Source organism: Megalops cyprinoides, chromosome 19 (assembly GCF_013368585.1).
Source record: "Megalops cyprinoides isolate fMegCyp1 chromosome 19, fMegCyp1.pri, whole genome shotgun sequence".
Lineage (NCBI taxonomy): Eukaryota > Metazoa > Chordata > Actinopteri > Elopiformes > Megalopidae > Megalops > Megalops cyprinoides.
Genome location: NC_050601.1, coordinates 6,484,942 through 6,502,948, shown reverse-complemented (window position 1 = coordinate 6,502,948; position 18,007 = coordinate 6,484,942). Strand labels below are relative to the sequence as shown.

The window sequence follows — 18,007 nt, the reverse complement described above, 5'->3', positions numbered from 1 at the left end:
CTAGACATCATTTCTTTTTAGGAATCCAGTGGAAAGCATTTCCAGCTCAGAAGTGTTTTATTATTTTCTTTTTTTAAAATGAGAATATTTTGATAACTGCATAAAATATGAGCTGAACGAAACATTTCTAATTTCTAACATTTCTAATCTTTACGTCTCTTATCTAAAAATTGCGGACTGTTAAGGGAAATACCAGAGAACAATGCAGTGCACTATTTTCTTTCCAAATTCCTTATCTCTTATGGCACAGTGTGTAGGCTGCAGTAAAATGTGTTACCAAAGGATGGCACTCTGGCAGAATTTGTGAGCAACTGATTTTCTAAAAGAATGATCCAGAAACGGTTTAAAACTGGCATACGCTCATAAGTGTATATTAACGAAATGCCATGTTGCCATATACTTAGTAGGAAATAAGACCAAAACAAAAGTAAACTTATTCAGCCCCCAAAACACTATATTGATGTCAACTGATGTAAAATTTGCATTTTTGCCTTTGCCTTTATAATGTGAAACACATGTTAAATAATCAAAATAGTTAATGATAAGGAAACTCCATACTTACATATTAATATACCTTCTATTATGTATTTAAAATCTGAAAATAAACTGAACATTTTCGACAGTTGCCTCTGTAATGTTATATATAAGTATATTTCAGTTGCAAAAAGAGAACAAAAATCAAAGATCAATATCATGAAAGAGCATCAGAACTTTTATCATATATACACATATGTATGTGTGTAGGCATATTGTGTAGACTGACAAAAGTTTTGGTGCTCTTTCACAATGTTTTGCTTTGATTTTGTGGAATTAAAATTATATGAAAGGGTACTGTAAGAGGATGACCTAAGAATGAACTGGCATTGTGAATAGCAGAAGTGTAAGAGGGTGACTTTAGAATGAAATACATGCTGTAAGTTAATCATCGCATAAGAAGAAGTGTGAAAAGCTGTAACTGCAAGTTGCCTCCCCTGCAAGGGATGACATTTGCTCAGCTGGCCTACAAGAACTGGTCAGAACCAGCCTCTGGCCTTCTGTCCAGGAACTGATAAGAGGAAGTTGAGCAGGGTGGGCCAGTTTTAATGTCAGCAAGTGCCCTATATGTTGTGTCCGTCCTCTGCACAGGATGGAGTCAGCTGTCCTCTGGCCGGAGTATGAGAATAAAGTTTTGCTCTTCTGAACCAGCCCAAAATCTCCGCATGAGTTAATCTTCAACAGATTTTTAAATATATAGGTACATATGATATTATTATTATTAATGTAATATTATAAATAACATTCCTTTGGGGGGGGGGGGCACTCATCTCATATAATGACAATAATTATGTAATAGGTCAACTCAATAATCATTTGAGGTAAAAAAAGGTCTTGACCAAGATTTACATTTAAAAAAAAAAAAAACTCCATTCAGACAAAGCCAGAGGAGGAATTTGGCCTGTGAGGGAGACAGTCTCCTTTACATTCAAGCTGTGGAGAGAGGGGAAATTGAATTCCTTAATTGGAATCACTAGGTACATATTACAGCCCGCTCCTGTGTCTTTGCCCAGAACGAGTGTTGTCGCATCAAACTGTGTCCACGTCTCAAGGGCTGTCCATATCTGGGAGTGCTTTCAATACTGAGGTGAGTAGCTATTATAGCCTACATAATTCAGCTACGTGGGTCACTGTCTGGTTTGTGGAGCTAGCCCTCTGCTGTGATGGGAATTAAATACTTTTACTCATTATGATATATAAATTCATATTATCCAGTACTGACATATTAGTTTTGTGAGTGTGTGTTTTTTACTAGTTACTTGTATTAATTGTGACAAAAATACTTACAATGATTTAATTAATTTCACGCAATGATTGTGGTGAGCTTTTTTACATTTTATATAAAAATATATTTTAATAATCCTTCCCAGTTAAATCAGACTACAAAGACTCTTGCCTGTTTGACAGCTGTCAAAACAACAGTCAAACAGGCTGAAATGTATGTATTTGTATGTATTTACTTGACCTAACAACATAGCAACACACAACCAATGTGTTTGCTGCAAAGGCAAGCCAGACACGGAACTGATGTACACATTTTGTGGATTTACTGCTATTTTAATATTATTTAGGGCTTACTTAGACTAACATCTTATTGCAAAGAATGTGTAATGCTGCAAAAAGGGCCGTATGTTTGGATGATATTGTCATTGTATGACACTGTCATACAGGCTTTGTATTTTACATATATAAATTTTTCTAAAAGTCAAGTACCTAGCGCTCCAGATCTGTCAAAGTAATTTTGTAAATTGCCAATAGTGACCGTGCCAATATGTTAAATGATATTATGTGCATATAAGTAAGAATGGTTTGTGTGTAATGTCTCCTATACAGTATTGAGATGTTATCTTCTTTGGTGCAGTTTTGAGGTTGTTGTGCATTTCACTTGTGCCGCCAGTGATTCAAACGTAGCTAGAGTAATGTTATAAATCAATGGCTAATTTTATGCTTGAACAACATGTACATTTTATAGAAGCATGTGCGTAAAAGTTTACAGACAGATTATTTATTTATGTATTTATTTTGACCAGAGGGACTTACAAGGCCATTATTGTAAGGTACTTAATGAGCATATCACATGAGCAAGAAGAACAAAGGCGTAGGTACACAATAGTAAAAAACACATCAGATGAAAAAACGTTGGAATGATGTATGATGCTAGCATAAAACTGTCACTTTGGTTGGGGTACAAAGTGCTTAAAAATGATCATAAAGGCAAGATTAGCTCATATTATCGCATACACATAGTGCCTTACAGCAAAAGGAACCAGTGGAACAGTATTACCTTACATTGTACCAATGTATATACAGTACCGAACGGCGATATACAGGAGCGATACTGCATCAAACTTCACTTGCTATAGGGTTTGGGTGATCAGGTACCGACATCCAGGACAAATGGACAAATGGACAGAGAGATGCATGGCTAGATTTTACAGAGTTACAGTGGATTTAAAAGGAATGTTATGCTGGATTCCCAAGCATCTGCGCCATATGAGACTGGTTTATTAGAAGCACAAGCAGTGTGCACAGAGAGCCTTTCAAGCCCTTTAAAACACCATCTGTACACCCACTGAATGCTTTAAGATCATGGTTACTACTGGTATGGTTTTACTTCGGTTTATAAAGCAAGGAATTTCAACTTGCTGTACTGTTCACAGTATAAACGGGTTATATTTTTGATAGTGTATTATGTATTCTAAATTCATGATTGGAAGTGCAGCATGGTGATAAAGAGCAGGAGTCGTAACCAAAAGGTTGCTGGTTCGATTCCCTGTCGGGGGCACTGCTGTTGTCCCTTTGGGCGAGGTACTTAACCCAAAATTGCCCCAGTAAATACCAGCTGTATAAATGGATAGCATGTAAAAACTATAACCCATGTAAGTTGATCTGGATAAGAGTGTCTGCTAAATGCCAATAATGTAATGTAATTTAAATATCATCAGTGGTAACTCCACATATTTACCCACTTTAGGGATTTTATGCAGTGAAGTACTGTGAATTGGTTGCAAGCATTGTCTAAAGTCATATATTGGATGAACCAGGGAAAATGCAACATAGTCCCGTGACAACTGACAATTCAGATAATACGATAGGCTTACAATCCTTAAAAAAACCCACATTAGTTTCTTTCAGGGAGTCATTCACAAGAGTTAACAGGGTATGTTATGGGGGTATTGTATTCCTGAGGTTGGACTGACTCTAAATGGCACCTTTGGTCACATTCCATTCACGTCATCACATTTAGCCCACAAAAGCTCTTCTGTGTCCTTTATAATCCCTTCTGCTTGGGAAGGGTAATAAATAAATTGAATTAAAGTGACAACAATACTGCTGAGAGTATTGTGAATCATGGGGGCTTACAGGGTTGCAATTACTAAAGATTTGTTAACAGTTAATCCTTTTTTTTTCTTAATATATACAGTGCAATTTAGCATTCTTTTCTCTATATCACTTCTTACTATGTCATTTGATTTACTTATACTCCCTTCTACTACAGTGTATTGCTGGATTACTGATTGATTTGAAGTCAGCATGCTTAAAATCACAATTTTCATAAGGATTGAGGGCAAGTCCAAAAAATGAAATTAAAACCTTTTCTTCTTCTGTCTAAACTCGCCAATCGACACTATACTGAAAAAAATGGATGAGTCACACACCTATACATTTCATCATTGTAATGGTTCCTCCTGTTCACAGGATGGTGCTGCTTGACTACCCCATTCCTGAGTTGGAGGTCACCCTGCAAGAGACAGGTCGCGTACTCCGGCTCACCCTGGGCCCGGAAAAGTACTCCCAGTATGAAAGCACTCTTTTCCAGCAGAAGGAGGCACTACAAGATGCCCATCGTCGTTTGGCCACTGCCGCCTCAGGCAGTGAGAACTGGGTGACGGAGCAATTTAAAAACCGACTTCTCCGTTGTGCTGACCCTCTGTCCACCTCCACGGCCATCCCTGCTGTTCTGCCCCCCTCCAGGGCAAAGAGGGATGGTGGGCAAGTGGAGAGAGCAGCTGCTTTGCTCTGGGCAGTAGCCAAACTTTACAGCGAGCCACAGCTGGTAGAAGGTGACGAACCAACTGAGCGCACTCAGCAGTCTGAGGTATTCGCTGCCAGCCGTCTTCCTGGAAAAACTCAGGACCAGATTAAGGTGAGGTTTGGCCCTCTGGGTACTGAACATAAAGAAGAATTATGACTGGGGCTCTGCCTATGTAACTTGTATTTTCTCAACATAAAACATGGTTAATAAAACTCTGATAATTGGATACTGAAGTCTCTTTCTTAATCAATTATTCATTTTCCAGGTATATCCTGACAGCCTCCATGTCATTGTGCTTTGCACAGGAGGGATATTTCCTGTCCAAATCCTGTGCCGCCCCTGCCCAGGGGGGCCTTTGTCCCCTCTGCCTTTCCACGAAATCCACAGCCAGGTGGCGGAGGTGGCTAGCCAGCCGAGAGCTGGGCAAGAACAAGACCCCGCTACTATCTGCGGCTTCTCCGCCCTACATCGCCATACCTGGCATGCCCTGAGGGAGCAGATCCTAAAGGAAGGGGGAGCTGCTGCAGCATCACTGGCACTGATGGAAAGTGCAGTGCTGGCTGTTTCTCTAGAGGACTGCCACCCACCACCTGATCTTGCAGAGACCCTCAACGCTGTGAGGCTGGGAGGAGGGAATGGCTGCTGCCTTAGATATTATGATAAGGTATAGAATGTGTTCTTTAGGATGTGAATTGCTTGTGGTCACTTCAAAGAGGTGAAATAACATTACTGTGATGCAGCATACAATATGGGTAGTCTGAACTTCATTAAAAGAGGATGCCATTCTACTGAAAGAGGATTATATTGTAATTCTAACCTTAAGTATAGTGAGTAAAATACAGCAATTATACATTTAATCAAAATTTTATAGAGAAACATACGGATAGAGATAACTGCTTGAGGCTAAACACAGAAAGTTTTAGTTCAGAGCCATTTCAGTAAGGAGAATAATGTTATATGTCTTCTGTGTACTGTGTTTACCCAGGTGGTGAACTTGGTGGTATTCCAGGATAGCACAGCAGGCATGGTGTTTGAGCACTGTGCTCTGGATGGCATGGTGGCTGGACTGGTGACTGAAAGTGTGTGGCGTCTCTCTGAATCTCTCAACATAAGTATGTGTAAGCCTCAGGCCTCGCCTACTGGATCACTTAAAAATGCCAGCCCCTCTTCTCTGAAGCCCCTGTCTTTCCCTCTTGGAGGCATAACTAAACCAAACCCTGCTGCCTCTGGTCTCTCCACTCAAGCCACCCATCCCATCATAACCTTTGAGATTTCCTCCTACCCAGATATCTTCACCACGCTTCGGGGTCATAGGGGCTTATTTGATGCATGGGTCAACTTCTCCTTACAACTTGCACTGAAGCAGACTCTTGGAGATTCTGCAGCAGGTCACATCCTAGTCACGCCCACCCACATGCGACACTACAAACATGGGCGCTGTGATCCAACTTACTCTCTCACCACTCGATCCCGCCAGCTTGTGGAAGCTCTGATGTCCTGCTCCAATGCAAGCAACGCCCCTCGTTATACCAAAGAGCTACTCCGCCTCTTCCACCTTGCTTTCCTGGAGCACAAGCATCTCATCAAGACCACCAAGAGTGGTCAAGGTGTAGGCCCTCACTTAGCTGCCCTGCGTTGGGCCTTGGCCCCAGACAACCCTCTCAGAAAGTTCCTGGATCCCTTTGGCTGTCCGACCATCTACATTACAGGAAAAGATTTGATGGAAGGGGTGGAGTGTGCGGTAGGAAATGTATATGCTCGTGACCAACTGGCTGTCACTTACCTTGGAAGGAGAGATCGAGTCCGCCTTGTGCTCAACGGGAAAGGCAGCTTTGCCGGTCTTTTAGGGCAACTTCAGGAGACTCTAACAGCTACCCTGAAGATAGTGATGCTCCTGGCCTTGAGGTATGCTATTGCTGGACAGATGGGAGCTCTGGAATGTCTTCTGCAAGATGTAGAAGTAGCAAAAGAGAATGGTAAAGGCAACCAGAGGACGACTCCCTCTGACTCTGCTCAGAATTCAGACTTCACTCTGGTGATCCATGGAGGAGCTGGTGAAGACATGATGCTGAATCAGAAGGTGATAGATGTGGTTGAGTTTTCCCTGCAAACAGCCCTATCCCTAGGGGCACAAGAGCTGGCAAGTGGAGGCAACAGCGTTGATGCAGTTCAAAAATGTGTGGCTGCCCTTGAAGACTGCTTCCTGTTCAACGCCGGCAAGGGGTCAGTGTACAACCGAGAAGGCAAACATGAAATGGAGGCAACCATAGTGGACGGCACTGTGATGAACTCAGGATCAGTAGCCTGTGTGCGGAGTGTGAAGAACCCAGTGAAGGCAGCCCGGAAAGTCATGGAGAAGAGTGACCACACCCTGCTGACCGGAGATGGAGCTGAGGAATTCTTGGAGGGGCTGGAAGAGAAAGACAAGCCAGTGGATGCAGAGTACTTCCACACTAATGTGCGCTTGAAGGAGCTGGAAATTAAGCAGAGCAAGGGCAAAGCTTCCAAGAACAACCACCCGCAAACTGTAGGAGCTATTGCCCTGGACCGCTGGGGTAGGCTTGCTGCTGCAACATCCACGGGTGGGCTAGTGGGCAAATGGAAAGGGCGTGTGGGGGACACAGCGATAGTAGGGGCAGGGATATATGCTGACAAGCAGCTGGCAGTGACCTGCTCTGGTGATGGGGATGTATTTCTGAGGCATACAGTAGCACACAAAGTGGCCAGTCTCTACCACCACAAAGGGTACAGCCTCAGGGAAGCTTGCTGGGAGGTACTGTCTGAGAACCTGGATGGTACCTGTGCAGGAATCATTGCTGTTGATGCCAAGGGTGAGGCAGTTATTGAAACAAACGCCGGGGTGATGTTCACTGCATCCATGATTGGTGGCATTGCGCATGCGCAAGTTCTAAGACCTATGAAGAATCCTCCTTATGTGGTCTGGGAGACAGAGAAGCTTGTGGCCTATTTACACTCTGACCCCTGGACCCCTGGGGCTACCATCCTAACTCAAAAGACTCACAGTGGGCCCTTCAGCATCTTCCACCTGCCAGAGCATGACTATCTGGCATTACTCTTGGGGGCACGTGAAGTTGCAAGTCTTCTTTGTGAGCGACTGGGGGTTCTGCGCTGTGCCTTGGTGTTCAAGCCACACCCAGAGCAGCCTGCCACTATCAGAGTGTTGCCACTGCATGGACTTGAACCTAACTGGAGGCCCCACCTAGCTGAAGAGGAAGACTTCCAGCCACATGACCTAGGTTACTGTACCTCAAAGAGTGGCCCACGCTGGGAGGATGCAGAGCTGGAGAAGATCCAGGCAAGGATTAGGGCTCAGCTTCCATCTCCAAAAGCTCCCCCTAACTATGCTTTCCTGGGGGATTCCTCTCATGACAGCCTATTCTCCCGCATTGTACAGGGTGAGGAGAAACAATGGCGGGTGTGGGAGGACAACAACCATGTGGCCTTCCTCACTCCTTACCCTAACACACCAGGTCTCACAGTTTTGGTGCCCCGTCGTCCACTGTCCAGTGACATCTTCAGTCTGGAGGAGAGTGACTACAGGGCACTGGCCCTGGCGACCCGGAAGGTAGCTCAATTGCTGGAAGAAGGGATGGGTGTCAGAGGTGTTGCACTAATCTTTGAAGGCTTTGAGGTTGACTATGCCCATGCTAAGCTGATTCCTCTGCACCCTCCACCTGGAAACTCTCCCACAACCCCACCCCTCCAATTTTTTCCCACATACTGTGGATATGTTTCCTCTGCTGATGGCCCCCCTGCAAGCCCAGAGAGCTTGAGCGAGATGCACACAAAAATCACACACTGTAGACCACCTCGTTCCTGGGAGAATCCTCAAGAGCATGCCTCTCTAGCAATCAAGAGCCAGTGGTACCGCAACCTCTTTCAAGTACAGAACACCCTCTTCCACGAGACTGTGGAGTTCTTTCATAGCACCTGCAAGTATGCATACGCTCTGACCCCCCTCACCACTGACACCATCTCCTCACCTATGGGCCTAGGATCCGACTCAGAGCCTGTTTTTGTGAACATGTTGGGGCAGGATGTGTACTTGGCTGACTCCATGCAGTTTGTGCTGGAGTATTTCTTACGTTTTCAAGAGGACTTGCCGGGAGCTTATTATGTGTCACCAAGCTTCCGGGGGGAAAACCCTGATGCCACACACCTGAACCAATTCTACCATGTGGAATGTGAGCTCCTGGGCGATATGGATGCGGCCATAAGTGTGGCTGAAGGCTATGTAACCCACCTCACCCGTGCAATGCTTAAGAGGCATTCCGACATCATCCTCAAGTCAGCCGGAACCCTGTGCCATATCCAGGACTTACTGAAGAAGCTGGATGGTCAAACACCTCTTCCACGAGTCACCCTTGAGGAGGCTATTCCCATGATGCCCTCTGAGGACTGCCTTGAGTGGGTGCAAGATGGAGAGCCCCATTTTGGCAGGAAGCTGACTCGCAAAGGAGAGCGGGTTTTGATCGAAAGGTACGGGGGCGCAGTTTGGCTGATGGAGATGGACCACTTAGGGGTGCCATTCTACCAGGCGTATGTTGAAGGCTCAGGGAAGCGCAAGGCTAAGGCAGCTGACCTCCTGCTGGGATTAGGAGAAACCATTGGGCTAGGGGAACGGCACTCAACCGCTGAAATGGTGCAAGAGTCCCTGAAGCACCATGCTGTGCCAGAAGACTCCTACAAGTGGTACATCAACATGCGTGAAATTAAACCCTTGCTCACCAGTGGATGGGGGATGGGCACTGAGCGTTTCTTGTGCTGGTTGCTCCAACACAATGATGTCAGAGACATGCACATCATACCACGAATGAAGGCAAAGAAATACATGCCATGAAAGTGAAGAAGCCTTTTCTTCCTGCCCCAAGCACTTGCTCCTGAAAAATGTATTTCAGAGACCCCCCCCCCCCCCCCCCCATACGTGTTATACTTACGGTTTACGGTATAATATGATATTTACCCATTATTAGATATGATCTGCAACCCAGTACAGTGGGTGAAGACTTTGGAATTTAGTAGAAAATATTTATGTAGTATCTACAGGTTATTGTACTTTGAGTATTGTATATTGAGGGTTCCAACACAATGTAATATTCAGAGGGATAATGAAAGTTACTATGGTTTGATGATTCAATGTGAATGGCAAAAAGTAAGTAATCTATAAACTCATAAATGTTTTGTTTTGAAAGAACACCATCTGCTATTCAAGTGAACTTTTACCCCACGCAAAAGCAGACTGTTCAGGTTTTCATAATATTTGCACAGAACCTCATAAACCAAGTCAAAACAGCTGTGTTCAAAATTCTAACATACATATTCACCGGATTTGGCCTTAAGATGCAGACAAAGCCCGTTTATGGGAATAATGTTAATTAACTATAATTTACATTGCTCCTGATAGCCAAACCATTTTGGAAGGCTAGCTGGTATGTTAAAAACATGGAACCAGCTCTGTGGTGCCAACTGCAGTTCATATCTCTAGCTGTAGCAATGCAATACAGCTGGACAAAATATGAAATATATCCTAATTTCTTGAATATTACCTTATATATTATTTCTATATCTATTCTAGTGAACACACTTGTGTATATTTTCATGTGTGATGTATTTTCAATGATCATTATAATCTGAATCCTCATGGTGATCCAGCACCTGACTATTTATGATTTGGTGGTGACCCATACTTTGAAAATCACTTTGAAATCTACAAAATGCCTATAATCAAACTGACTTCAGCACAACGTAATTACAGACAATAACTTCTAACTTTGCCTACTGTTCAGACCAAGCCTATCAATCCATAGATGTTTTGTTGTGATTGCAGGGTCCCTTATAGTCTTCATATAATGTCAGCTGACTTCAGTAAGTTGGAGCATTTTTACATATTTTCTTTAACAAGATATACCACTGAGTTGGAATGGTAATGATGCTCAGGTGTTGAGTAAAACATAGAATAATTAAAACCAGAAAGCAGAAACTGTGTTTACTGTACATCTGGAGAGTTAGAGTTGGCATTATTGTATAGGTCATTTCTGAACATATTTCATGTAGATGTGAGGTTTCAAACTTTCAAAATGAGAGTAAATTACAATCAAAGATAAACCAAAATTTATAGCTTTTCTCGCTACAGTCTTGTGCTACAATCTACCAAAATAATTTTAGGTGAGTATTTTTTGTTATATTCATTGATATATGTATTATCATTGTCTATTTTTCAATCAATACATTAAGAGCTTAAAGCTTAAAAATAGACAGGTTAAATCCATTATGAAATGTTTATTGACATGTATCTGGCAGAATACATACTTACCAGTATGTATAGGAAACATTAGAATGGAACATTTACATCATTGCTGTCTGTTAATGTAATGGCTGAACTGTTTTGCACTAAAGTGAATTACAAGTCATGGGTATACTGCATTAATTGATCATAACCTTGTTTATCTTTTCAATCATTAAAACAGTTATTGTGCTTTGCAAAATGATAATAAAGTATACTCCCCATAAAGTATTCAAGGAATTCACTGCCGTCTTCCATGTTTAAATTATTTACTAAAAAATAAAGTTGCATAAACAATCAATAAGGTTGAAGTATGAAAGTTTTAACTGTAGTTTTACCCGTGATATTTTATGTATTCAGAAAGCACTGAAATATCCAAAGCCTGAAATGCGCAGACACATTGAGTTAGAGTTGAAAGAACTGTATGTCCTGTGTGCAGAAACCCAATCAAATTTTAAAAGGAATTTCTCTGTGCAATCCAGGTCATTGGTTTAGACTGAAAACACAAACCTAGCAGCACATGCAACTTCTTACAGCTGACTTGCAGGAGAGAGAAGACCTGTGTGGCAGAGAAGGCGAGAAGGAAAAAAGGGGTTAGGAGAGAGAAAGAGTGTGTGTGGATGGCTTGTTACCATGCTGGAAACATCTTGGGTATAGACCACCCAGCTATAATGCTGTGTGTAATCATAAACGTACATTTTAAATTAAAATTTTTAAAATGCATTTTACAAAATTACAGAGGAGTCATTGTAGATTAAAAAGTAAAGAAATTATTAGACTTCTTAATGGCATTGACATCATGTAAGACATCATGTAACACTTTGTAGAAGACTCTCTTTGTATTGGAAAATTGTATATTCGGTTTGATTGCATAATATGCACCATGCTCCAGTTTTAATCCCTCCGACCTTTCATTCTGCTATTATATGATACTCTGATCATGTACAAAAAAACTACAAATGTATATGCAATTAGCAGGAAGCAGCTGCATACCCCTCAAAAATCAAGGGATAAAATCTGACTTGAGATTTGAATCTGACTCTGAAGTGGTTTGAACATCCGATTTAGAGCAAGCACATCACCAACACACACTGCCTCAGAAGCACTGACTGCATTTCACAGACAAGACAAAACAAATCCACTGACTGCCACAAGTTCGGTTCAGGTCAAGGGCAAGGAAATTTGATAAATAAGTGAATTCCTCTGCCCGAACGTGGCGACCTAAACAAAGTAGAACCAGCAGAACCAAAAAAAGCAGACATCTGGTTTGCCATTTTCCTCCAATTAGCGGAGTCCACACCCAGACACCGGACCAACAAAGGCCAGGCATTGAGGGTATAAGTGGCTCCCCGTGACTGAAGCACACGTTCTCAGAGCTGAGCCATTCCAACCCGCGTGATGTGGCGCTGTTCCCAGAAGAACCTCAGGACGACCATTAGAAAACAGACTGCTCACATCACACTGCTCTATTGTCAACGTCTGGGGCATGAACAACAGTTTTCTTTATGGCGCGTTTCATGTACAGATGAATCCCACTCACATCCACACCGCTATTCTGGTGCTGCGTTAAACAAGAGTCATCTGACATGGAAATATATGGCAAGAAGCCATATGGAAACAAAATGCTCAAGATAAAGTACATTACGATATTAGGCAAAGGGATATTAATTAGTTAATCTCTTCTGCTTCAATCCGCTTCCCTCTAATTTTGATGAGGTGCAATCTAAGGTCAGATCTCTATGGTGAAACTTCACTATGTTCATGTGTGTGAAATCATGACAACCACAAAGCTGTATACTGCAATCCTTATGCAAAATGTGCTAATGGGTTTAAGACTTTACCAAAAGATTTTGCGAACAAAGTTCTGCTTGCAGAACAAATCTACCCGATTCATCACTGCATTTTCATGTATATTCTCAAGAGATATTGACAAAATGAAATAATGTTTATTACATCACAGTGATTGAAAAAAATAAAACAAAACAAATGATTTAGATACTTTTGTTGAATACTGAAGCTGTAGTTACTGTATGCTTTATTAGTGCCTATTGAAAAATAGAATATTAATTGTAATCCATATCTAAACAAGCTTTAACAACGGTTTCCCCCCACCCATCTTCAAACAGAAATCACTGGCCTAGCAGACACGATGTTCACAGAGCCGGATTGTCAGGAAAAAATTCTGGACTCTATTTTCTCCATATTAAGGAAAAGCACAATGGCAAACATAAAATAGACAAAAAATATCCCCAAGACATTCAAAAGCAGGGCACTACAGAAATACAGCTCCATTCTGAAAATTTTTTACACTGTCAACGCAAAGAGAAAATAAATTACCTGCTAACCCACCGTTTCATCTTCTTAACAGTGGTTATGACCCCTTTTTAGAAATGGGGAGTCGACAGAAAAGTACAAAAAGTACCATAAAAACAAACTAATACAACAAAGACAGTGTCTTGCATCAGTTTAAATAATCAACGGGTTCTCTTTAAAGCTATCATATTTTCACTCATATATTATATCATATAATCAAATATTACTCATATTATATGAATCACCTGTATTTGCACGTCAAAGCATTTCAAAATACTGGTTAGCACTATTTACTCCTTCGTCCTGTAGTATGTCGACAGAGCAGGCTAAATCCATTCTAAAACGCGTATGTACATTTGGTCTGATTAAAACCTTGACACCGAGCACGGACCGGTGGCTAGTAATATTAATTCGCTCGCTGCCAGTCGCCGTTATATGTCGTAAGCAAAAGAGGAACGGGAAATCCAAGCAGCTGTGTGTTGTAGCGAGGTGCCTGTGTGCTTTCGCTAACTAAAATACGGCATCTGTAGCATCAGTAAAAACTTTTCGACAGAGTTCGGTGACAGCTATAGTGGACGTTGTGTGATATACGTCTCTGGGAGCGTGCTTGCCCGCTACGTATAGCTGGCTAACAACTTTTCGTCTGAGTTTGGGAATTTAGACATGGCTATGCATACAAGAGCTCTCGTAGCTGCAAAGTGGCTGGCGGACGCCGTTAAGGCTAATAGAATCGGGCCCAGTCTTCGGGTTCTGGACACCTCCTGGTATTTGCCAAAGCTTAAGCGCAACGCAAAAAATGAATTCAAACAGAAACACATCCCAGGCGCGTCATTTTTCGACATAGACGAATGCTGCGATAAGACATCTCCTCTGGATCATATGCTCCCAACCGAACACGAATTTGCCGATTATGTCGGCAGTTTGGGAATCGGGAACGAGACACACGTAGTAGTTTATGACGGCAGTGATTTCGGGTCATTTTCGGCACCACGTGTGTGGTGGATGTTTAGGGTGTTTGGCCACAGTTTGGTGTCGGTCCTGGACGGCGGACTGAAGAACTGGGTACAAGAAGGTTACCCTCTTACTGCCGAATACTCTAAACCCGAACCCACCGAGTTCCGAGCCTCACTCAATCGGTCCTGGGTAAAGTCGTACGAAGATATTGTGGAAAACCTTGAGAGCAAGCAGTTCCAGCTGGTAGATGCCAGATCCACGGGCAGGTTCCGGGGAATCGAGCCAGAACCAAGAGAGAGTACGTAGTTAGCTGTTTCTAACATATTTCTTTAATTCGCACATCGATGTAAGATATAAATTGTATCCATACTGTTGATACTTTTACTACTATGATTGAAACAGTTGCAATGACTACTTTCTTGCTAGTTATACAGACCTGACTATGAACTCTGGGAAACATACGAAAGGGTATGTAAAGAGTTTTTGGCCGCCTCATTTGTCTTAAGGTGGAGAATTGTCTGGCTGCAGGATGGAGCTAAAGCCTGTCGATGGAACTCATTTTATAGGCCCCAGGCCACAGCCTATCACACTGCTCATGTAAATCTTAAAGATTCCTTGCCGTAACTGAACATGTTTACGTTACATTATTGTCATTTGGCAGATGCTCTTATCCGGAGTGACTTACATATGTTACAATTTTTACATGTTTTCTGTGTATACAGCTGGATAATTATCGAGGCTATTCTGGGTTCAGTACCTTGTCCGGGGGTACAGAAGCAGTGCCCTTGTGGGGAATCGAACTAACAAACTTTCGGTTACAAGCCCTTATCACTATGCTACAGTGCCACCCCAGCAGCATGCTATGTTTGAGCCCCTTTCACATGAAGCTGGTGTAGTTTGACTGGATCTCATCAACACAGTACTCTCAAACTCAGCTGGTTTGTCACAAGACAATAACACAGCCTAGACCAAGGGGGGCCCTGTTGTCTTCTTGGAGATTTCTGTGGGAGATTTTGTTGTCATTAAAAGGCCTAATTCCATGGTTCCTCCAGTGATTGCCTTGATTTAAACTCTTTGACCTCTCCTTCCAGTTCAATCTGAAATTGTTAGCCTCTGGATTAGATACTCCTGGCCCCGACCTCATGAGAGAGACCCAGTTTAACCCCAACAAAGAGAAGCTCGCTGCTAAACGAATGTTCTGGTCCAATGACTCCTCACATTTATCTAATCAGCTGATTGAGTTATTTAATATTGTCGTGGAGCTGCATTAAATGCTCGGCTTCAGGGAAGGGATGGGAGTCGATTAGCCATGGCTGATCTGTCAGGTGATGATTGCAGGAGACGTGGGGCATGGCTATGATCCCCCCCCCCCCCCCATTAAGTGTATTTGGTTCACTGACTTATTGCTCAACATGCATGGACGTTGCAGCCAGGCATGGCATAATAACAGACTCCTTATTACATTCTTTGCATAGACAGGTTAGCACTGCGGTGGCCAAAGGTGCTCACCCATTTGCAGTGAATCCTCTGAGACAACTTTTCCATCATGGCTGTTACTGCACTACACTGCAGCATTGCACAAACCCAGATCATACTTTGAACTACAGATTGCTCACAGTGCTTGTTATTTCCCAGACTCTGGTAAAATCTCTGCATCAGCCTGCACGCTGTTTACAGGATGCACACAAGACTTGTGATCTCTCCTAATTTCCTTGTTCACGAATTTCATTTTGTTTAATTCGGTTACGGTCTGTGATCTCTTGAAAACGTCTGCTAGTTTGTATCACGGTCAGATACTGTACAAACTGTATGTATCTGCATGGCACAAACAGGCAAGCATTTTAGTTTTTCCCTGCGTTTCCCATACAGGCACCGCAGAGAGAACAACACAACCCTTTGTGTACGCTCTGTCTGATACATTACATTAGTTTTCTGATACATTACATTTGATTAGGGACGGCAGTGTAGCATAGTGATAAGGAGCAGGAGTCGTAACCAAAAGGTTGCTGGTTCGATCGCCTGCTGGAGCACCGCTGGGGCACCTATGCTCTGGATAAGAGTGTCTGTTAAATGCCAATAATGTATTTTAATGTAAATATCATCAATGGTAACTCCACATATTTACCCAATTTAAGGATTTTATGCTGTGAAATACTGTGAACTGGTTCCAAGCATAATATAAAGCCATATATTGCATGAACCAGGGAGAATGAGACTTAGTCCCGTGACAACTGACAGTACAGATCAAATGATAGGATATTTAACAATATATCAAAATTGTTAAAAAGTCACTCTGGAGCATCTGCTAAATGCCAGTAATGTAATACAATGTAGTTTTCATTTAGAATAGGACGGTCTGATCGTGCGCTTGAAGCTAATTCTCTGTAACTCTCTCTGTGACAGACACAGAGCCAGGGCACATTCCCGGGTCTGTCAGCATGCCCTTCTACTCCTTCCTGGCCCCCTCCGGCACGGAGCTGCCCGCCGAGGCGCTGGCGGAGATGTTTCGGGAGGCCGGGGTGGACCTGACACGGCCGCTCTGCGCATCCTGCGGCTCGGGGGTGACCGCCTGCCACGTGGTGCTGGCCGCCCACCTGTGCGGCCACCCAGGGGTGCCGGTTTACGACGGGGCGTGGTCCGAGTGGTACACCAGGGCGGCGCCCGAGCACGTGGTCTCCGAGGGCAGGGGGAAGCACGTGTGACCTAGCAGCGGGGACGATGAAGAGCAGACCCATCGACTGAGGAACCAAGATCATTTAGCTTTCGACAGGGTTGGGGCTTTGCGTAAATGACCATGTGGAAGCAGGCAAGGAGAAGCCAGGGTGATGCATATTAGTAAGGTGAACAGAGGATGCATTCTTTCAAGGTGAATGAAAAGGTTTTGGATGAATTCACAGAAATGATGTGTGTAGGATTTATGGTGTGTGGATACAGAATGTTGGTTAGTGGGTGGGGTGAATTCTTAGATGTATTTGAAATTGAAGCAGAGTCACATAGATGTGTTTTTGAGAGGGATTAAAGGATTAATACAATTATATACATATGCATGCAAAACCCTTTTGCCAACACCACAGTGTTAAAAAATCATAATATTTAGGACTATTACATAACTTTCAAAACATTTCGTTTTTTTTTTCCGACTGGTCATAAAGCTAAAAATTTTCAAAAAATGTAAGGCTGCTCTAAATTGGTTTTAGCTTTCTTTGTAATTACTTTGGTCCTGCTTTGACTGAAAGCTTTGCTCTGAATTGCATTTTCCCCACACTGGTGTCAGACAGAACTTTTTGTTTTAGGTTAGAGCGATCAGTTTGTGGCTGAAAGTCTGAGCTGATTTTCTGCTGTGAATCACATGCGTGAGTAGCAGCTTGAAATGTGGTGCTCGAAAATTCAGTTAATTTTTCCTCACATCCTCAAACGGTGTTTTCTGACCTCTGGATTATTTGTTGTTCTCATCTCCTAGATCTACAGTTCCCCTCCTGCCAACGGGCTGTTTTCAAAATTAAGTAGTTGCTAAGGTCACTTAACTAGGGTGACCATACGTCCTCTTTTTCCTGGACATGTCCTCGTTTTGGAACCTAAAACATGCATCTCTAAACAAGGACATGTCCGGGAAAAAGAGGACGTATGGTCACCCTATCTTAACTGAAGGTGGGGGACCAAGACTTAGGGTCACCTCTGTGCACTTTCCGTTCATGTGCCCGTTAGCTTCGTTTCTATGGTAATGCATTCGGTTGCATTTGGGTTTTTTGAATTGAAGAGCTGGGCTGGCTCATGACATTCTAGTATGGGTAGAGGGGCCTGTCTATCACCTAGGCCAACATTTCAAATGGGATCTTTTTTTATTAAATTATTTCTGGCCTCAATGC

General features: G+C 42.8%; 2 protein-coding genes across 2 annotated transcripts; both read left to right on the top strand.

Annotated features, from left to right (window-relative positions):
- Positions 1-4,234: 4,234 nt before the first annotated feature.
- LOC118794546 lies at positions 4,235-9,494 on the top strand. Its single transcript, XM_036552805.1, has 3 exons — positions 4,235-4,700; positions 4,876-5,186; positions 5,556-9,494. Exons 1-3 carry the CDS (start codon positions 4,235-4,237, stop codon positions 9,429-9,431), a joined length of 4,653 nt encoding a protein of 1,550 aa, XP_036408698.1. The 3' UTR covers positions 9,432-9,494.
- Positions 9,495-13,705: 4,211 nt separating this feature from the next.
- LOC118794971 (3-mercaptopyruvate sulfurtransferase-like) lies at positions 13,706-17,276 on the top strand. Its single transcript, XM_036553281.1, has 2 exons — positions 13,706-14,439; positions 16,545-17,276. The coding sequence occupies exons 1-2, from the start codon at positions 13,851-13,853 to the stop codon at positions 16,841-16,843; spliced, it is 888 nt and encodes a 295-aa protein (XP_036409174.1). The 5' UTR covers positions 13,706-13,850; the 3' UTR covers positions 16,844-17,276.
- Positions 17,277-18,007: the final 731 nt, after the last annotated feature.